Source organism: Varanus komodoensis, unplaced genomic scaffold, assembly GCF_004798865.1.
Source record: "Varanus komodoensis strain SLA01 unplaced genomic scaffold, ASM479886v1 scaffold63, whole genome shotgun sequence".
NCBI lineage: Eukaryota > Metazoa > Chordata > Lepidosauria > Squamata > Varanidae > Varanus > Varanus komodoensis.
Window position 1 is genome coordinate 2,090,408 of NW_025336259.1, and position 15,981 is coordinate 2,106,388.

Here is a 15,981-nt window from a genome sequence, read left to right on the forward strand (position 1 = left end):
TTTCATCCCGTGGCTGATGCACCTTATACGCTCGCTGGCCTCTGCCTCCACTTATTAATCTTCTTTTGGTGGAGGGGGGCATATGTCTCTTTACCCCCCCCGAGAAAAATAGGTGGCTGCTGCTTTATAAACCCGCCTGTCTCTTTCTCCTTATGGATTTGTTAGGCGAGAGGAATAATTGGTCCTGCCTCTGTTATTCTCCCCCCCCCCCCCCCGCACAGATTGGCGGCTGCTGCTCCTTCCTGTGCAGTCTTTATTCTCCTGTCCTATTCTCTTTCCCCTTTTCCTCCTACTGTAGGTGGAGAGAGAAGAGAAAGGGAAGGGGGGTTGGGGTGCTGGAAATTCTCTTAATTATCCCCCCTACATGCCTTTCTTCCTCTCCCTTCCAGTGCAAGAGAGAAGTAGCTGTAGCCTTCTTTTCATTCTGCCTCTGCCTTCCTCCCCATTAGTTGCTTGCTGCTATTTTTCTTGCTTTTTTCTCCCGATCCCTTCCTCATCTGCTTTTTTAAAAACTTAAATGGCAGGAAGACTGCAATTATTCTCATTCTGGGCCTTCTGCCCACTGGGGAACTGCTGTGCGTCTTCCCATGCCCTCCACATATTCCCCGTGTGTGAGCATGGCCAGGTGGGAGCCATTTCTCTCCTCCTCTTTCCTACTGGAGATTTCTGCCTGCCCCCCTTCCTCCCCCAACCCCTTTTCCGGCCTTCCTCAGAGCTCAGTCTTTGTTGGCCATTGCACTGAATCTCTGCTGGGCATCCCTTCTTCCTTGCTGGTTGGGTCCTCACCCCATCACACCCTGAATCAAGCAGGATTGGGGTGGACGGCTGTTGGTAAAGAGGAGAATGGAAGATGTTCTGCAGTTTGAATCTCTCCTTGAGCCATTGTGAGATGTTGAGTGTGTCAGTCTTGTAAGGCATCCCATTTGGAATCTTCTTGTCCCTGATACTGTCTCTGCCTGCAGTTCTGGGCCTAATTACTTGGGAGTAAACCTTCTGAACTTCGTGTAAAACACACAGAGGATCAAACTGCTTAAGGATCAGGAGCAATACCCTTCTCTTCTCCACACCTGCCTGGACACATCAACATTGCTTTAGGTGCCATCCATGATTTGGGTCTGGATGGGCACAGGCACTCGAATCCTGTCGCTGCAACCAGTTCTCCTGCAGCACAATGCACCAGGCGGCCCTCCAGCTACACCACTGCGCTCGCTGTTTGTTCATGTGTCTTTTCACGGAGGTGGGGGTGGCAGGGAAGCTGATGTTGGCCGACCTTCTAAGTGTTGTTCAACGGTAGAATAGATTTCCTTGGTAGGTGCCAAGTTCCCTTCCACCGGAGGTATTTAAGCAGAGGCTGGAATGCCTCTTGCCAGGATTACTTAGAGCAACATGCTACATACAGAAGTGGCATTAAGCAAGGAATTGGACAAGATAATGTTTAAGGCCCCTTCCAACTCTTGGTGCAGCCTCTTCTTCACGTTTTGCATGCTGTGCACACTTGCTTACAGATATGTCCTGTTGATAATAGAGCTGGCTAAAATCACTGGATTACATGCTCAATCCCATGCAGTTTTTCCACTGCTGACCAGGGGCAAGCTGAGAGTTACAGCCTTTTTTTGTCTAAATCTGCAAAGGATTGTGCCTTAACTGGTGCTCGGAGTGGGCAGTCCCAAATCAGTGAGGTTCGGAATTAAAGGCATACATTTGTTGTAAGTTTTGGTCTCTCTCCTTTACGGCCCTGGGTTGTTAATGTAATAGGATACTGCAAAAGCAAATGCTAAAGATAAACACTTTCTCTGCATGAATAGTCTTTTGTCTCTGCTTTCCACGTGTCAAAAGGAAGGTTTTGCGGATGGAAAATATTTATGATCGATCGCTGAATTGGCTAAAACGCAGCCAGTCGTTTATAACAAACAAACTCTGGTTTGTTGACAAGCTACTTTAGTGCCTAGGATTTCCGGGCGTTTTGATTTTGTGCAATTACTTTTCTGCAGTGCCAAATCTGACACACTTATCCATGCCCTGTAGGCCTTGTGCTTGTGATTCCAGACAGAGTAGCATTGCAAGAATGCCGCCCTGCCTGAGTCAAGTCACTGGGAGTGTGTGTGTGTTTGTGTGTGCGCGTGTGAAATGTGTGGATTCTGGCAACAGGGAACGAGACTGTCAGGAGTCTGGGCACTTTAATTTGTGAGGGCTGGCCAGGTTAGCGCTCTGCGCAAGGGGCAGGTGGGGCTTGATGGTTTTGCTTGTGGGTTGCCCAGTGGGACCCACTGGTGTGTGGGCATGGCTTTGCGCTTTGTGGTGCTTTCGGGGCGCTGCTGGCTAAGAGGTTGAACTAATCACTCTGCTGATGTCTCCATGAAGGTACACCCTGGCTAGGTTTGTTGTGGGGTTTTGAGGTGTGCATATCATATATTGAAAGGGGGAGGGAAGCAACCTGTATATATTTTGCAGATAAAGTGCATTTGCATATATTTGCATGTCTGCTATGAGGAGGGTCAAAGGGAGCTCAGAGTACTGATTTCTTATTTAAAGACACATGCCTATCATAGAAACAGAGTGAGTCAGAAGGGACCTCCTGGGCCATCTAGTCTGACCCCCGGCTCCAGCCGGCTCCGCTCATGACATGCCCACCGTGTGCATGTCCAGCCTATCCTTGAACACCCGCACCGATGGGGCCCCAACCACCTCCCATGGAAGCCCATCCCACCCCCTCGGGGTCCTGACTGTCAGGGAGGACTTCCTGACATCCAAATTGCACCTTGGTTCCCCGGGCTTGGCTCCATTGGAGCGCATCCTGCCTTCGTGTCTGCTACTCTGATTTAAGCCTCCTCTGCCTAGATGCACACACACTTCTGGGCCTTTCTTTTGCATCACAGAAACCCAGAACATTTGAAATTGCGATTCTCAAGAGGTGGAATTCTGCCTGCAAGGCTGATTTCTGCAGTCGTGTGGAACCCAGAATGGACCCAGACTGGAATGCTGCTTAGGGTGGAAAGACGTTGCGGCACTGGGGTTCTTCCAATCCCCCTGCAGCTCCCATGGAATGTATCCTGTGGCTTGTTTTCCGTCATTCAGGGCATTGGCTGCCACACGTGGCGTTTGAAGCAAAGGGATTCCGACTAATTCTAATTCTCCCTCCTCAGGGCTGGAGGGAAGGTCTTGTTTTAATTGGGGTTTTATTGTCAGTTGAATTTGTAGAATGCTGTGTTTTATTTTACATTTTGTACTGTTAAACCATCCCGAGACTTCGGAAAGGGACGGTCTAGAAAATAAATAGATAAATAAATGAGGTGAATGCCAGTACCCTGCTAGCATCTGGCAACTGCACCCATTGCAGCTGCTAGGCCTGCTGGTTGTGTAACAAAGCAGGCCCCAAGGCGATTCCTTCCGAAGCCGAATCAATGCCACTGAGCAACATCAGGTTCTGGGTCTCTTTTTTTCAAGAACTCCCCATATCAAGGGCTTTGGGAATGTCCACTTAGTTGTAACGTAAGGGATCTGGCGCATTCGTCATGTGCCCTGAGCCGCTTCACCGTGCATGGTGATCGGTTCAGGCTGGGCTGGTCCTGGAGGCACGCTCTCCGTTCATGCACGAGGCCGGCTGGGCCTCATGGTTGCTCTCTGTAAACCGAGCATGCCACCAAGAACAAGCTGTTACCTCTACCAGGAAGTGTTCAGTCCGGCCTCGAGTGTCTGAACTGATCATTGCTGGAGCGGTTAAAGTGCTGTTTGTTGCACTGCTGTTGTGTGTGTGTGTTTTTTTTTATGGTATCGCTTTAACATCTTGTTTTGAATCTGCATCATATTCTTAGCTGCCTGGTTTTTGAGTAGAGAGAAAGGATAGATCAGGTCCGGCTCTATTTCCGGGCAACAATTCCCCAAAGATCTGCTTGTCAAGGAACCCTGAAAGAAAGCTAAGGCAGAAGTTCCCCTCTGTCATGAAACTGGGAAGGATGTGGGATGGATTGTCCCCAGACTGCCTCCCTTCCCCTTTTTCTCCTGGAGATAATCCCTCGGTGGTGCGTCTCTAAGCAGCTTCTGTTTTACATTAGTTTATTTTCCACAATTCCATTAGAAATAACACTCCCTCCTCTCCTAGTGTTACTCCCAGGGGAACGCTGGAGAGAAAATGTTGGTCACGCGGAGGTGCACTGCTGTCTAGAACGCCTGCATTTTTCGTTCATCTGTTACTGTCTGGAAAATGCTGAAAATCCCGCAACACACACATCCACGGACATTTTTGCCGTGCTTGCAAATGGGGATGGACTGTCCAGCTCAGGGGTGTTCGGGCGGTTCCAGTCTCAGGGCCAAATTCCATTCTGTGGAAGCCCTCAGGGGTGGCGTGCCAGTGGTGGGTGGAAGGGATGGAGCCCAAGGACCGGCTTGAAATTCTGCTGATGGAAACTAAATCTCAGCCCTTAAGAATAGGGGGAAAGGCACAAAAGCTGGGAAAGGCCGAACGACTCGAGGTCCGAGGAAAGCGGGTGAGGGGGTGGCTTCTTGGGACCTCTGGAGGGGAGGGCGTTTGAGAGTGTGACCCAGATGTTAGATGCTAGTTGACCAGGGTGTGTGCACACAGATGGGCCAAGGATGTTTGCTTGCCTTTCCTGCCCTAGGACTGCGCATTCCCCGTGTGAGGGAAGCCCTGACTCAACTCCCTTCCCAGCCAGGCACAGTCTGGTGTCACATGTCAGCCAGGGCAGTGCCACTTGGCATTCCCCAGAATCCCCGGCTGTAGCTTAGTTTTGTGATGCAAGCATAATCGAATGGGTTGGTGCTTATTTAGTGAGCCTCAAGCTTGAGCGCACGGTGTCTCAGCGTGAAATGGAACGAACAAGTCGAGGCTGCGAAACCAAAGGTGCCCTGTATCTCAGTCAACATAGATGCTTGGCTGTCAGCCTATCAAGCATGCGCCTTCCGATTGCTGAAGTCACGCTGCCGCATTCTCCAACCTGGTGCCCTCCAGATGGGTTGAACTAGAGCTGCCAGAATCGTCCTGGGCATTGTAGTCCAAGGCATCTTGAGAACACAAGGCTTGGAAAGACTTGAACTAATGCACAATCCACTGTATATTTTAAAAAAGGGCTTACAGTTGATGGGAGCTGTAGACCAGAACGTGGGGGGGGGGCGCCAGAAGCCGCCCACCCCACCAGAGAGGGCACTCAATTTCAGTGAGTATTTTGCTTTCATTTAGTAACAAACCTTGAAAAGTATCTGCTCTAGGGAGTCAGAAAATCTTCCCCTGCAGACTGATTTTTGAATGCAGATGAGCTCCTTCTATCAGAACATTTTCCAGAAAACTTCCCCGATTTAAAATGTTCCGAAAAACCCGCACCACAGAATCCAGTGCAGTGGTTGCACCGTTTCTGTTGAAGGCAGAGTGTACAACCGAGTGATTAGGCTGTTCTGACAGGCAGTGTTTGAACCTCTTGTGGCCCGAGGGCCAGATTTCATTTTGGAGAAACTCCTGGGGTGGGTGGGCAGCATTCCAGGGGCAGGTGAGGCCAAAAGCTCTAGCACCTCTTAGCTTAATGCTCTTACAGCCACTTCCTAAGCCCTAAGAGGGGCGTTTTCAAAACCACACAAAAGCTGGGAAACCCTCACACTATTGAAGAGAAAGCGGGGCATTTTGGGACCCCAGGCAGACTGGATTGCAACCCCTAGTGGTGCAGCATTTGGCTTCCAGTTTTGAGGTTCTGCACTCTGCCCTAAGCAGTTTTCTGGATCACCGTAATGCTAATATTGCTAATATTGCTATGCTGTTGTTGCTTTTTGATTAACATTTTAGTGATTTCTTATTTTTAAAAACTTATGGTTAGCCACTGTTGAGGGCTCTTAGGACAGATAAGTAGAACAGCAATGAAATACGAATGCAGAGTTTCCTAATACTTTTGTTTGTAGTATGGCGTGTCTTGGATTTATGAAGCAATGCAACCACAATCACTACTTCAAAATACTGGAAGTCAAGAGATGTGGAGTCACTTTCCCTCCATCAGTTTCCCTCTAATTCCCCGACTCCAGGTCTTGCCTCGATAAACAGCTTTTCTGCAGGTGATCCCATGGGCTCAGAGTCGTGCTCTTGAACAGATGTCAGCAGTCCATTTTTTTCCCTTCCGGAATGTCAGCAGAGGAAGTGAGCTGGACAGAACGGACTCCTTTCTCTGCATGCAGCAGACACTTCGTCAACTACCGCTTCTAATTCCTTGCATTCCCTTGGCGTCGTGACTTGGCCAGCATTGCTTTCGGGGGCTTGGCATCTGGACGTCTCTGCCACACACCACATCTTCCTTGACGCTTTCTGTGCTTGCCTTGAATTTGCAGGGAGGGTGAGCTCCGACGGAGCAGACGGGCCGTGAAACGATGCCTGTGGTGTGGCCGACCCTCCTGGACCTCAGCAGGGATGAGTGCAAGCGCGTCCTTCGCAAACTGGGTATGCTGCTCTGGCGGGGGACTCCTCTGGGGGTCTCTGCGCATCTTCACATGAACTGTCTCTGGCAAGCAGGTGCACAAGCTCTGGGGCCCTTGGGGTAATTGAGCGTTCAGCCCCCTGTCAGTATCAGGCTCGAGAGCCAGGAAAGCATGCCAGATGAACGCCAGTCAGTATCAAGCCGTGGCCACTGGTCACCTGGGGCACCCTTCCTCGGCTGGTCAAAGCTCTGTCGCTCAGTGACGTCCTCCAGACGTCCTCCCGCCTGTCCCCTCTGCACCTGTAGCGATTACGTTGCATTAAGGGCAGCGTGTCCTATCCAACCATGTCCTGTGAGTGAAACGGACGCTTCTGCCAGATCAATTCCCCTTCTGTCTTGTACCCCCGGATCTTCTCAGGAGGCTTGGGAAGGACTCGGCATATTTAGGGAGCCGCTGAAGGAGGGAGCAGGAGAGCAAGCTCCCTTTTCATGTTTGGCATTTCTAGAAAACGTTCTGGCAAGCATACATCACTTGCCTGTGTGTAATTTCATATCACTCTATTTCCCATGCGTAGAAATGAGCAGTATTGGTCCCGTGGACAAAGTGACAGCACTCCGCTTAGCAGCAAGGTATTGGCCAACCGGAGGCCACCCCAGGGACTGCAGAAGTACAAGAAAACCTTAGAGGATGCATTCCCCTGCACCCAGAATGGGGCTGTGAAAACTGTGCATGCTCAGTGGCCATACAGTACTAACTTAGTCCTGTTAGCGGGGCCGAAAATGTAGCACCAGATGAGAGCGGGGATGTAATGTGATGCAGTATTCTGAAAGAAGGGCTGGCCAGCACACTCGACTGTGCAATGCACGGTGAGTCTCCCTTGTGATATCATGTGAAACCTGACTCTGGATTTAGAACTTCATTCAGGTATGAGCCTGGTTGTCCAACCCGCCAGTGCCTCTTACTTTCTGTTCTTACCTATAATTAAAAAAAAAAAAAAAATTAAGAGAATCCTGGCACAAAGCAGTTGGCAGTGGGGATGGATGAATCAGTCCGTATCTGGTCCATGTTAGTTGTACACAGCCGCAGGCCTAAATCTCTTCTGCCCAGTTACTGCATTAATCTGCAATCTAAAAAAGCATGACAATTTGTACACATATTTTTAGGCAATTTTTGAGCCAGGAACTGCACCACAAAATTTAGAGTAGGACATGGTCCAAAGGAGAACGGTGTTCCAATCCGCGTGGTCATCCAGGCAGCACAAATGAGATCGGCTTCCTTAAAAACACGGACCAAACAAAATTCGTCCTTACCTGAAGTAGTCAGAACCAAGCTGCGTTTCTAGCTTTCTGACCACCAGGGTGACCATCCTGAGTGAAAATTAGAAATGTGTCTCGTCTTTATACTGGAAAACAGAGTAAAAGAAGCGTGGAGCATCTCTGGATGTTGATGGGCATCTGTCTCCCGTCAGCTTCGACTAGCAAGGCTGACGGCCTGGGATTCTGAGAGCCGCAATCCAGCAGAGAGCCAGGGAACGCTCATTCCGGAGGTGGCCTGTGCCCTGAGGAGCTGGCCCTTACCTGGAGGGTGGCGCGCTTAGAGCAGCACCTCGTGCAGCTCCCCCTGTGAGCAAATCATCCTCCTGGGTCAGGAGCAAGTGACGCTCTGCTCCCTGATCCCCCGCAGCCGCCCGTGCCCGCCCTTCTGGCCAGGGAGAAGCAGCACGACCTGGCCCACCTCTGACCCTTCCAGTCCTGCCTTGCCCAGCCGGGGGTTCTCCAGATGCGTTGTACGGTAGCTCCTGTTATTTCTGTGGGCAGGCTGGCTTGGGGTGATGGGAGTGGTAGCCCAGCCCATCGGGAGGTGACAGGTTAAGAGGGCCTCGTCCTGGTCGCCCTTCCGGTGGTTTCTTGCCTGGGATGTGCTCCTAATTGCAGTGTTTCTCTTCTCCCCCACTCTCCCTGTTTGCAGAACTGGAGGCCTACGCTGGTGTTATCAGTGCTTTGCGGGCGCAGGGGGACCTCACGAAGGAGAAGAAAGACCTCCTTGGAGAGCTCTCCAAAGTGCTTAGGTGAATCACATTTACTACCTGGCTTGGCTCTCTGTCAACTTGGAACACTCCCCTCTGCCTTCTGAGTGTGGGTGGTCTGGCTGTCGTACTTGTATCCCCCCATTATGTGTGACTAGAGACTGACTCTCGGCCTTATCCCAATGCGGGGGAGGCAGTTTAGGTGGGAAGGAGCTGATCACCGCGGCACCTACAGCTTGTACCTGGGCCAGAGACCTGGCTCAGGTGCACGCTGGAGGGAATGGTCCCCCCTGCCAGCCCCTCGGTTGGGGCCCAGTTTCACCTGCCACGCGACCCCCCCCCCCCACAGGGGAAACTAGCAGGGACAACGCTCCCATGAGTTACACGTAGGCAGTGGCACCAGTAACAGCGGAGGTTCCCCTATGTACCGCTTCCCTTCCCAGTTTGGGAAGTGCCCCAGCTGAAGCGGGTTCTTGCAGCCGCCTCTGATCAGGAAGAACAGCAAGGATCTCCCTCCCTGCCAGACGGTGGGCTTTGGGCAGGCTGGTTGGCTTCGCTCGAGGGCCGGGAGGACCAAGCTGGTGTGGGGGCTGTGGCTCTCCATCCATCTCCTCCATCCGATAGCAGGGGGGTGCCATTTCCAGGAGATGGCGAATGTCACGTGGATGGCGAGCAGCTTCACCGCTTGCTGCCGGTGTGGCTGATGTCGCTGGGCCCCGTAATGGTTTCGTTTCTGGCAGGCATTGGCTTCGCTGCGCGTGCCCTGGGAGCTCAGCTCCCCTGCCTGACGCTCTGCTGTCTTCCCACAGTATTTCAACTGAGCGACATCGGGCTGAAGTTCGGAGGGCAGTCAACGATGAGCGGCTGACGACGATCGCGCATAAGTACGACGGGGCCCCGTGCAGCTCTTCTGACCCCGCGTGGCCCGGCGGCACATCCCTGGCCGAGGGTCACGGGGCTGGTGGCTCGGCCCCGCTTCGGGGCACGGGCATGGGGAAGGCTGGCCAAGGGAAGGTGCCAGGGATCGAGTGCAAAGCGCGTCCTGCGCGGCGGGGGCGGGAGCGGCCTTCGCCGTGGTTGCATGTACGCGTGGAGCCGGGGTTGAGCCTGCTCCTGCCCGTGGCAGTCGTGGCCGGAAGTGCCTCGTGGGTAGCGAAGGCCTGCTCCGCTGGGGGCGTGACGGAATGGAACGCTTCCCCTCACCGGCCCGTGTGTTTCTCTTCAGCATGTCCGGGCCCAACAGCTCTTCCGAGTGGTCCATCGAGGGCCGCCGCCTGGTCCCGCTCATGCCACGGCTGGTTCCCCAAACCGCTTTCACCGTCACGGCCAATGCCGTTGCCAATGCAGCCCTCCAGCATAACGCCTCCCTCCCTTCCCCTGCTGAAACAGGAAACAAGGAAGGCGAAGGTAGGTCGCCCTTTTCTTTTAGGGATACGGGGAGTGAGCGATAAGGTCTGGAAAGGAAATCTTTGGTGGTGCCAGACAGGCCAGGTCTGGAACTGAAGTCTGGAAAAGCTGGTCAAAAGAGCTGAAGTGAAAACGGACCTCTTTCGATCCAAAGCAGGCAGTACCATGTCCAAGGCCAGCTGGAGGAATCCCTGGCAAATGGCCCCCCGGCAGGCCCAGCACCGGGCCCATTTTCATTTCCCAGAACGTCCCCCACATTGCTTTGCTCTGGGACACGGGGCAGAAACGACAGGGCAGCACCAGGCTTGTCCTTAAAGTGGGGGCAGTCCAGTGCGAGCTCAGGAAAGAGGTGTCCCGCCAGCTGCCCAGGACTGCCTTGGGCCAAAGGTCTTGTAGACAGCCGTCTCTCGCCAGGATTGCATGCAGCACCCGCTCTTCCTCAGCCAGCTTCCCTTAGAAGAAGGCGAGGGTTTGGGTTTTCGCTGTTTGCAGCCTGGAGAAAGCGTGAACGCCAGCCAAGAAGGCGTACGTGGGACCTATAATGGAATCCATCTAGATTTTCACAGGAAAATCTCGTGTTTACCTTTCCATCCTGCCGAAGTATGTTCGGCAGCCCAGTTTTGCGTGGAGGGGATTGTTCCTCTTGATGGGGCTCGGTGTGCGCAAGGCGACGCGGCTGCTGTCCGACTGGGGTGCTGAGGAGCACACCTGTGCCGTGCGGGCGGCCCTCAGCGAGTGGCGTCTCTGTTTCCTCCCCAGTGGTGGTGTGCTATTCCTTCACGAGTACCACCTCCACCCCAACGTCCACCCCGGTCCCCAGCGGCAGCGTTGCCACCGTGAAGTCCCCCCGGCCTGCCAGTCCCGCTTCCAACGTGGTCGTCCTGCCGAGCGGCAGCGCCGTTTACGTCAAAAGTAAGTGGAAAGGCGGCGCTCCGAGGCTTTGCCCCAGAAGCCGCTCTTCAGAGGCGTCCGCAGGCTCGGCCCGGGGCTTTGGGTGCTGGCCGGCAGGCACCTTCGCCTCCAGCACCTCCTGCAACTGTGTCTTTCCTGGATGTCTTGTGAATGCGGCCAGGCAGGTGGTGCAAAACTGAATAAATAAATGGGATTATTTATTTGCGATGGGCGAGAGAATTTGGACAGTGAATAAAGCTGGCCGTTGGGAAGTTGGTTGCACTAAGGTCACAGCGGGGCCCCCTGGGACACCGGCATGCCCGTGGACTCCTTTCTTGGTGCACACCAGGCTCCCCGATGTTCTGTCTTATTTCTGAGGGGTATCCTTTAATGACCTTTTTAAATGGGAAAGTTGCCATGCTGGAAAGTGAGGTGCTGCCCTTCCGGCACCGTCTTTATATGAATTCAATACCGTGGTTTTGAGTTTTGGAATTCGGCGCCCATCTCTGCTATGCACTTGGGCTCATGGGCTCCTTCCTCTTCCCTGAGTTGCCTTTTCTGGGAAATTGGAGGTCTTCTGAGCAGCCCACAACATCAGCCATTTTGCGAGAGTGCCTCCAACATCGACTGTGCCCACCAGCCCAAGAGGTCTGGGGATCCCCGAGGCACAGCAGTTTCGTTTTCTTGGGTATGCTGTGGGAAATTGAGTAGACATCGGCCACAGTCCTGGTTTGTCCCGCTCGCAGCGGAGCTGGCTGACTGCAGGCGTTCAGGCTGCGCTCCTGCTCGTCCGTTCCCCGGAGCTGTTACGGAGCAGCAGGGAGCGGCAGTGCCGAACGGGGCCCTGTGTGTCTCGTCGCAGGTGTGAGCTGCTCGGACGACGACGAGAAGCCCCGCAAGAGGCGCCGCACCAACTCCTCCAGTTCCTCCCCCGTCCTCCTGAAAGAGGTCCCAAAGGCCACCACGCCGGTCACCAAGACCATCACGGTGCCTGTCAGCGGAAGCCCCAAGATGAGCAGCATCATGCAGAGCATCGCCAACTCCTTGCCGCCTCACATGTCCCCTGTGAAGATCACCTTCACCAAGCCGTCGACGCAGACAACCAACACGACGACGCAGAAGGTAGAGGGTGTGGGGGCTTTCTCGGGCTGCAGCAGAGCTGGGCTGGATTCCCCACTTTTGCTGCAGCTGTGAAACGGAAGGCGTGGGATTGGGGTGATGGTTGGGCAGTGACTTTCCACAGCTACCTGCAGCGCCACTTGGACGGTGGCCGCCATCTTGATTGTCCTGGCCGGGGGGGAATGGCAGCAGCCGGCCAATGAGAGCTGGGAGGAACTCGAATACATTGGCCTTTCTCCCATCTTGTGCACTTGCACTCCAGAACTGTGGAAGAAGGGAGCTGTTTTGCCACTGGGTGGGGGCAGTTCTTGTTGGCTAAGTGCGACCCCCCCCCTTTGGCCTCACGCTGCAGTGTGGATTTTCTTGACTGGCTTACCATTTTGGTCTGTTTTCCATCTGAATGTATCTCTCTGCTTCTGCCTTCTCTTGTCAGCAAAAACAAAGAAAGCTTTTTCAGAGATTATCACGATGCTTGTGGTATGACTTGGCTCTGAAGGGTGGCTCAAAATGTGAAGACTGGTGCTTGTCCAGCCTCGGGATTATTCCCTGTCATGCAGCCAAAGTTCTCAGCCGCCTCTGTTTTCATTTGCTAGCCGGCCGAGGCCGGTTTGAGCCCCTTTGCTTCGTATTTGCAAAAGGAAGCAGCACAGGCAAAACCCTTCCTGCTTAGGGTTCTCCCAGGGGCCAGGTGAGTTGCTGAGCTGCCCTGGAGTTTGCTCTCTGACTTCTGTGGGTCAGTCAGGTGCTCCAGCCTTCTGCAACTTGGTGCCCTCCAGATTCTTGGACTACAGCCCCCATCATTCTCATTCTGCAGAGCCATTTTAGAGGTTAGCCTAGCAAATGGGCCATGCCAGCCAATCACAGATCAGCAGCGAGCGTAATAGCATTAGGACACCCCTTAACCTCTTGGACTGGGCTGGAGTGACCAGGCCACAAGCCAGTTCAGAGTGAGGCAGTGGTCCCGGGTCGGCACTGTCCTCGCTCTGGAAGGGCACCTCTGTTTAGTCCGCTGGGAAGCCTTTGCTTGGAAACATTTTGGGTGCCTTTGCAGCACGGTCACAAAAATTGGTCCAAGGGATAGCCGAGAACAGCACCTTTTCACCGCCGTTCTTTTTCAGGTGATCATCGTAACCACCTCTCCCAGTTCCACCTTTGTCCCCAACATCCTGTCCAAGTCTCACAACTACGCAGCTGTCACCAAACTCGTCCCAACGTCCGTCATCGCCTCGACCACCCAGAAACAGCCGGTGGTTATCACTGCTTCCCAGTCCTCTCTGGTCAGCAGCAGCACCACCGCCGCCACCACCACCACCTCCGCCACCACTGCCGCCGTGGGCTGCTCCACGCCTTCCTCCACCCCCAGCACAGTCGCTGTGACCACCGTGGTGGCGTCGACGCCGTCGGTGGTTATGTCGACGGTGGCGCAGGGTGAGATGCGGGCTCCCCTTGGGGTTGCGGGAGGGTGGCAGCTCAGCGGAGAGCCGTTTCCTGAAAGTGACGCCCTCCTGCGATGGGATAGAGGAAACGGATGGAGAACCCATGGCCCACGGGCCGATCTGGTCCCCAGGCCCTCAAGTGAAGCCAAGCCAACCTGCTCAAAGCCCACAGTGGGAGGGCCTGGCTTTGTTCTCGGGCATCTTTCTCGTAAAGAAAAACGCTGCAACGCGGGCACAGCACCCTGGGTTGGGCAGCGACCCGTCTAGTTTTGCATCCGGTTTGCACACTGGCCAAGCAGCTCTGCACCCACGTTCTTCAGCGACCGGCATGCAAGTCCTACGGCCAATTTCAGTGGAGCCATCAGGACTAGAAGCCAGAGCTAGCTGTCTCCCCCCCCCCCCCCCCGGAATTTGGCCAGCCCCCCTCCCCAAAAGGCAGTTGGGTGACATCACTGCATCTTGTGGAAATGAGTTCCATAGCTTTAGCCTGCGCTGAGTGAAGGAGGATTTCCTTTGACCTGTCTTGACCCTCCTACCCATCAGCTTCACGGGTGGACCCTGTTGGGTTCCAGGACTTTGAGAAAGTGGGGAAAATGCCTCCCTTGCTGCTTTCTCTACACCGGGCACCTCTCTATTTATATCCTGCCTTTTTTCCTTGTCAAGGCACTTGCAGGATTCTCTTTCTCCTCTCCATCTTCGCCTCGCAAGCACCGCCCTGCGAGGCACGTCCCTGTGTCTGCACCTGCCCCTCGTTCTCGTGGGCTGGACCACCTCGAATGTCACGGCCTTTCCTCACAGCGGAGCTGCTTGGTCTCTTGACCGTTTGAGTTGCTTCCCCCCAGTCATTTCCCACAGCACCTGGCCTGCTCAGCCTTTGCTGGTGGAGGCCATGGATGGCAGTTAGGAGAAGGAGAACTCATCGCCTGTCCTCCATGATTGCCTTTTCGGGCCTTCCAAGGGGTGATAGCACACTCCGTTGTTTTCACTACGCGCTTCCTCCTGAATTTCCCAGTATTCAGCTCTATGGGGTGACCCGTTGGGTCCTAGTATTCCGAGAGAGCTTTTCTTCCAGCCTGCTTTCTGCCCACAATACTTAGCTTTATTCATCGGTGCCCTGTATCTCCAGCTCAGCCTCTGTTTCTCTGAGCCGAAGGGCCCCAGACCTTGTAACCTCGCCTCACAGCAGAGTTGCTCGTAGCAGTCTTAGCCTGGCCCACTCGCAGGGTTGTTGTAGGGACGGAACGGAGCAGTGGAAGCTGCCTGGGTTCCTAGAGGGCAAAGGGTGAGATGCAAAAGCAGCGCAATGAGAAGAGCGCCTCCGATCCTCTGCCTGCCTCTCCTCTTCCAGGCGTCTGCACGTCGGCCATTAAAGTCGCGTCGGCCAGGCTGCCTTCCCCCAAGAGCCTGGTGGGGACGCCGACCCAGCTCCTCGCGCAGCTCCCCAAGCAGCAGCCGGCGCAGCAGCCGCAGCCCCAGCAGCCGCCCGCCCAGGCCTTGCCGGTCACCCAGCCGCCGCCGCCGCCCCCGCCCTCGCAGCCGTCTCCCCTGCCGCCTGGCATCAAGCCCACCATCCAGATCAAGCAGGAGTCAGGTACGGCTAAGTGGATCGCAGAACGCCGAGCTCGGTCACGGGGCCCGGGGTGGCGAGCAAATGGGCGTAGCCCGTCGCTCGGTGGCGTGGCTGGCTGGCAGATTTAGGACAGACTGGCAGCACGGGCTCTTCCGCTTCCGGTGTGCAGCTCACGCACTTCTCTGCGGTGGGCTGTGGCCGTGGCCGCTGGCCTTTGGCGGCTTGAAGGCGGGCCAGCCTGCGCCTTGCCTCCCTTGGTGGTTCGTAGCCGCGGTCTCAGGCAGGGGCCATCTCCTCCCAAGGCCGTGTTCTCCCGAGAAACCAGTGGAGGGGGTGCCTGTGTTTCTCCATCCCCAGCAGGGCCGTGTGTGTGACTTCAGGATGGCCTCTGGGGGGGCCATCTTTTTAGGACCCAAAGTGCGCACAGGTGTTCCTTTTGAGGCACGCATGTGGGCGCATCCTGCCTGGCTGGTGGTGCGTCTCTGGCAGGGTGTCCCGTCGCAGTGGAGGTTCTGTTGGGCTCAGCTTGGGAACCAAGGGGCTGCCTTGTACCGAGTCAGACCATTGGCCTAGCTAGTCCTGCCTTGCTGATGCTGCCTGGTTGTGCGTCCCCAGGATTTCGGGGAGCTGCATTTCCTGGCCCTGCCTGGACTGAACATGGGACCTCTTACATGGTCTGGCATGTTTTGACTGGGGGGTGGGGGGTGGATTTTGGACTTTCCCTACTGCCTGGGAAACCAACTTTGCAAACCCCAGTGGTTTCTTGGTCCCGGCCACCTGCTTCCCTGAGACACAGAACCCCCTTCTCCACTGTGCTGCCCTTTCAGCGGGACTCGGGTAACAGAGCCGCTTCGTGCGTAAGCAAAGCGGCAGGTGGGCATTTGCCCACTGGCAAAGTTGCTGAAGGGACGTGCCGTGCTAGCCCACAGCCCACGCAGAGCAGGGGAGGACGGTCGGGGGTCCAGAGGCCACGTCCAGCGCTCGGCCTGGTTGCGGAAGCTATTTGTGCGCAGTTAATTCGCACCGCGTGCGCTTCCTGCAGCTTTTGTGGCAGCTTCCTGCATGGGAGGAGAGGGAGAGGGGAAAGGGCAGGGGGGGAAGAGGGAAGGGGGGGTGCGTTGCCC

The 15,981-nt window shown here is 54.9% G+C and overlaps 1 protein-coding gene across 5 annotated transcripts in view; it reads left to right on the forward strand.

The window, feature by feature from the left end:
* EMSY (EMSY transcriptional repressor, BRCA2 interacting) overlaps positions 1 to 15,981 on the forward strand; it is a 45,729-nt gene that overhangs the window by 733 nt on the left and 29,015 nt on the right. For 3 of the 5 annotated variants that reach the window (XM_044450159.1, XM_044450160.1, XM_044450163.1), the window contains exons 2-9: positions 6,322 to 6,430; positions 8,377 to 8,476; positions 9,244 to 9,318; positions 9,660 to 9,841; positions 10,601 to 10,753; positions 11,595 to 11,854; positions 12,970 to 13,279; positions 14,636 to 14,878. In XM_044450159.1, coding sequence (XP_044306094.1) covers positions 6,361 to 6,430; positions 8,377 to 8,476; positions 9,244 to 9,318; positions 9,660 to 9,841; positions 10,601 to 10,753; positions 11,595 to 11,854; positions 12,970 to 13,279; positions 14,636 to 14,878 — 1,393 coding nt within the window. In that variant the 5' untranslated portion in view covers positions 6,322 to 6,360. Of the gene's footprint in view, positions 1 to 6,321; positions 6,431 to 6,451; positions 7,275 to 8,376; positions 8,477 to 9,243; positions 9,319 to 9,659; positions 9,842 to 10,600; positions 10,754 to 11,594; positions 11,855 to 12,969; positions 13,280 to 14,635; positions 14,879 to 15,981 lie in introns of those variants that run through there. The other 2 variants (XM_044450161.1, XM_044450162.1) reach the window with 2 other exon arrangements.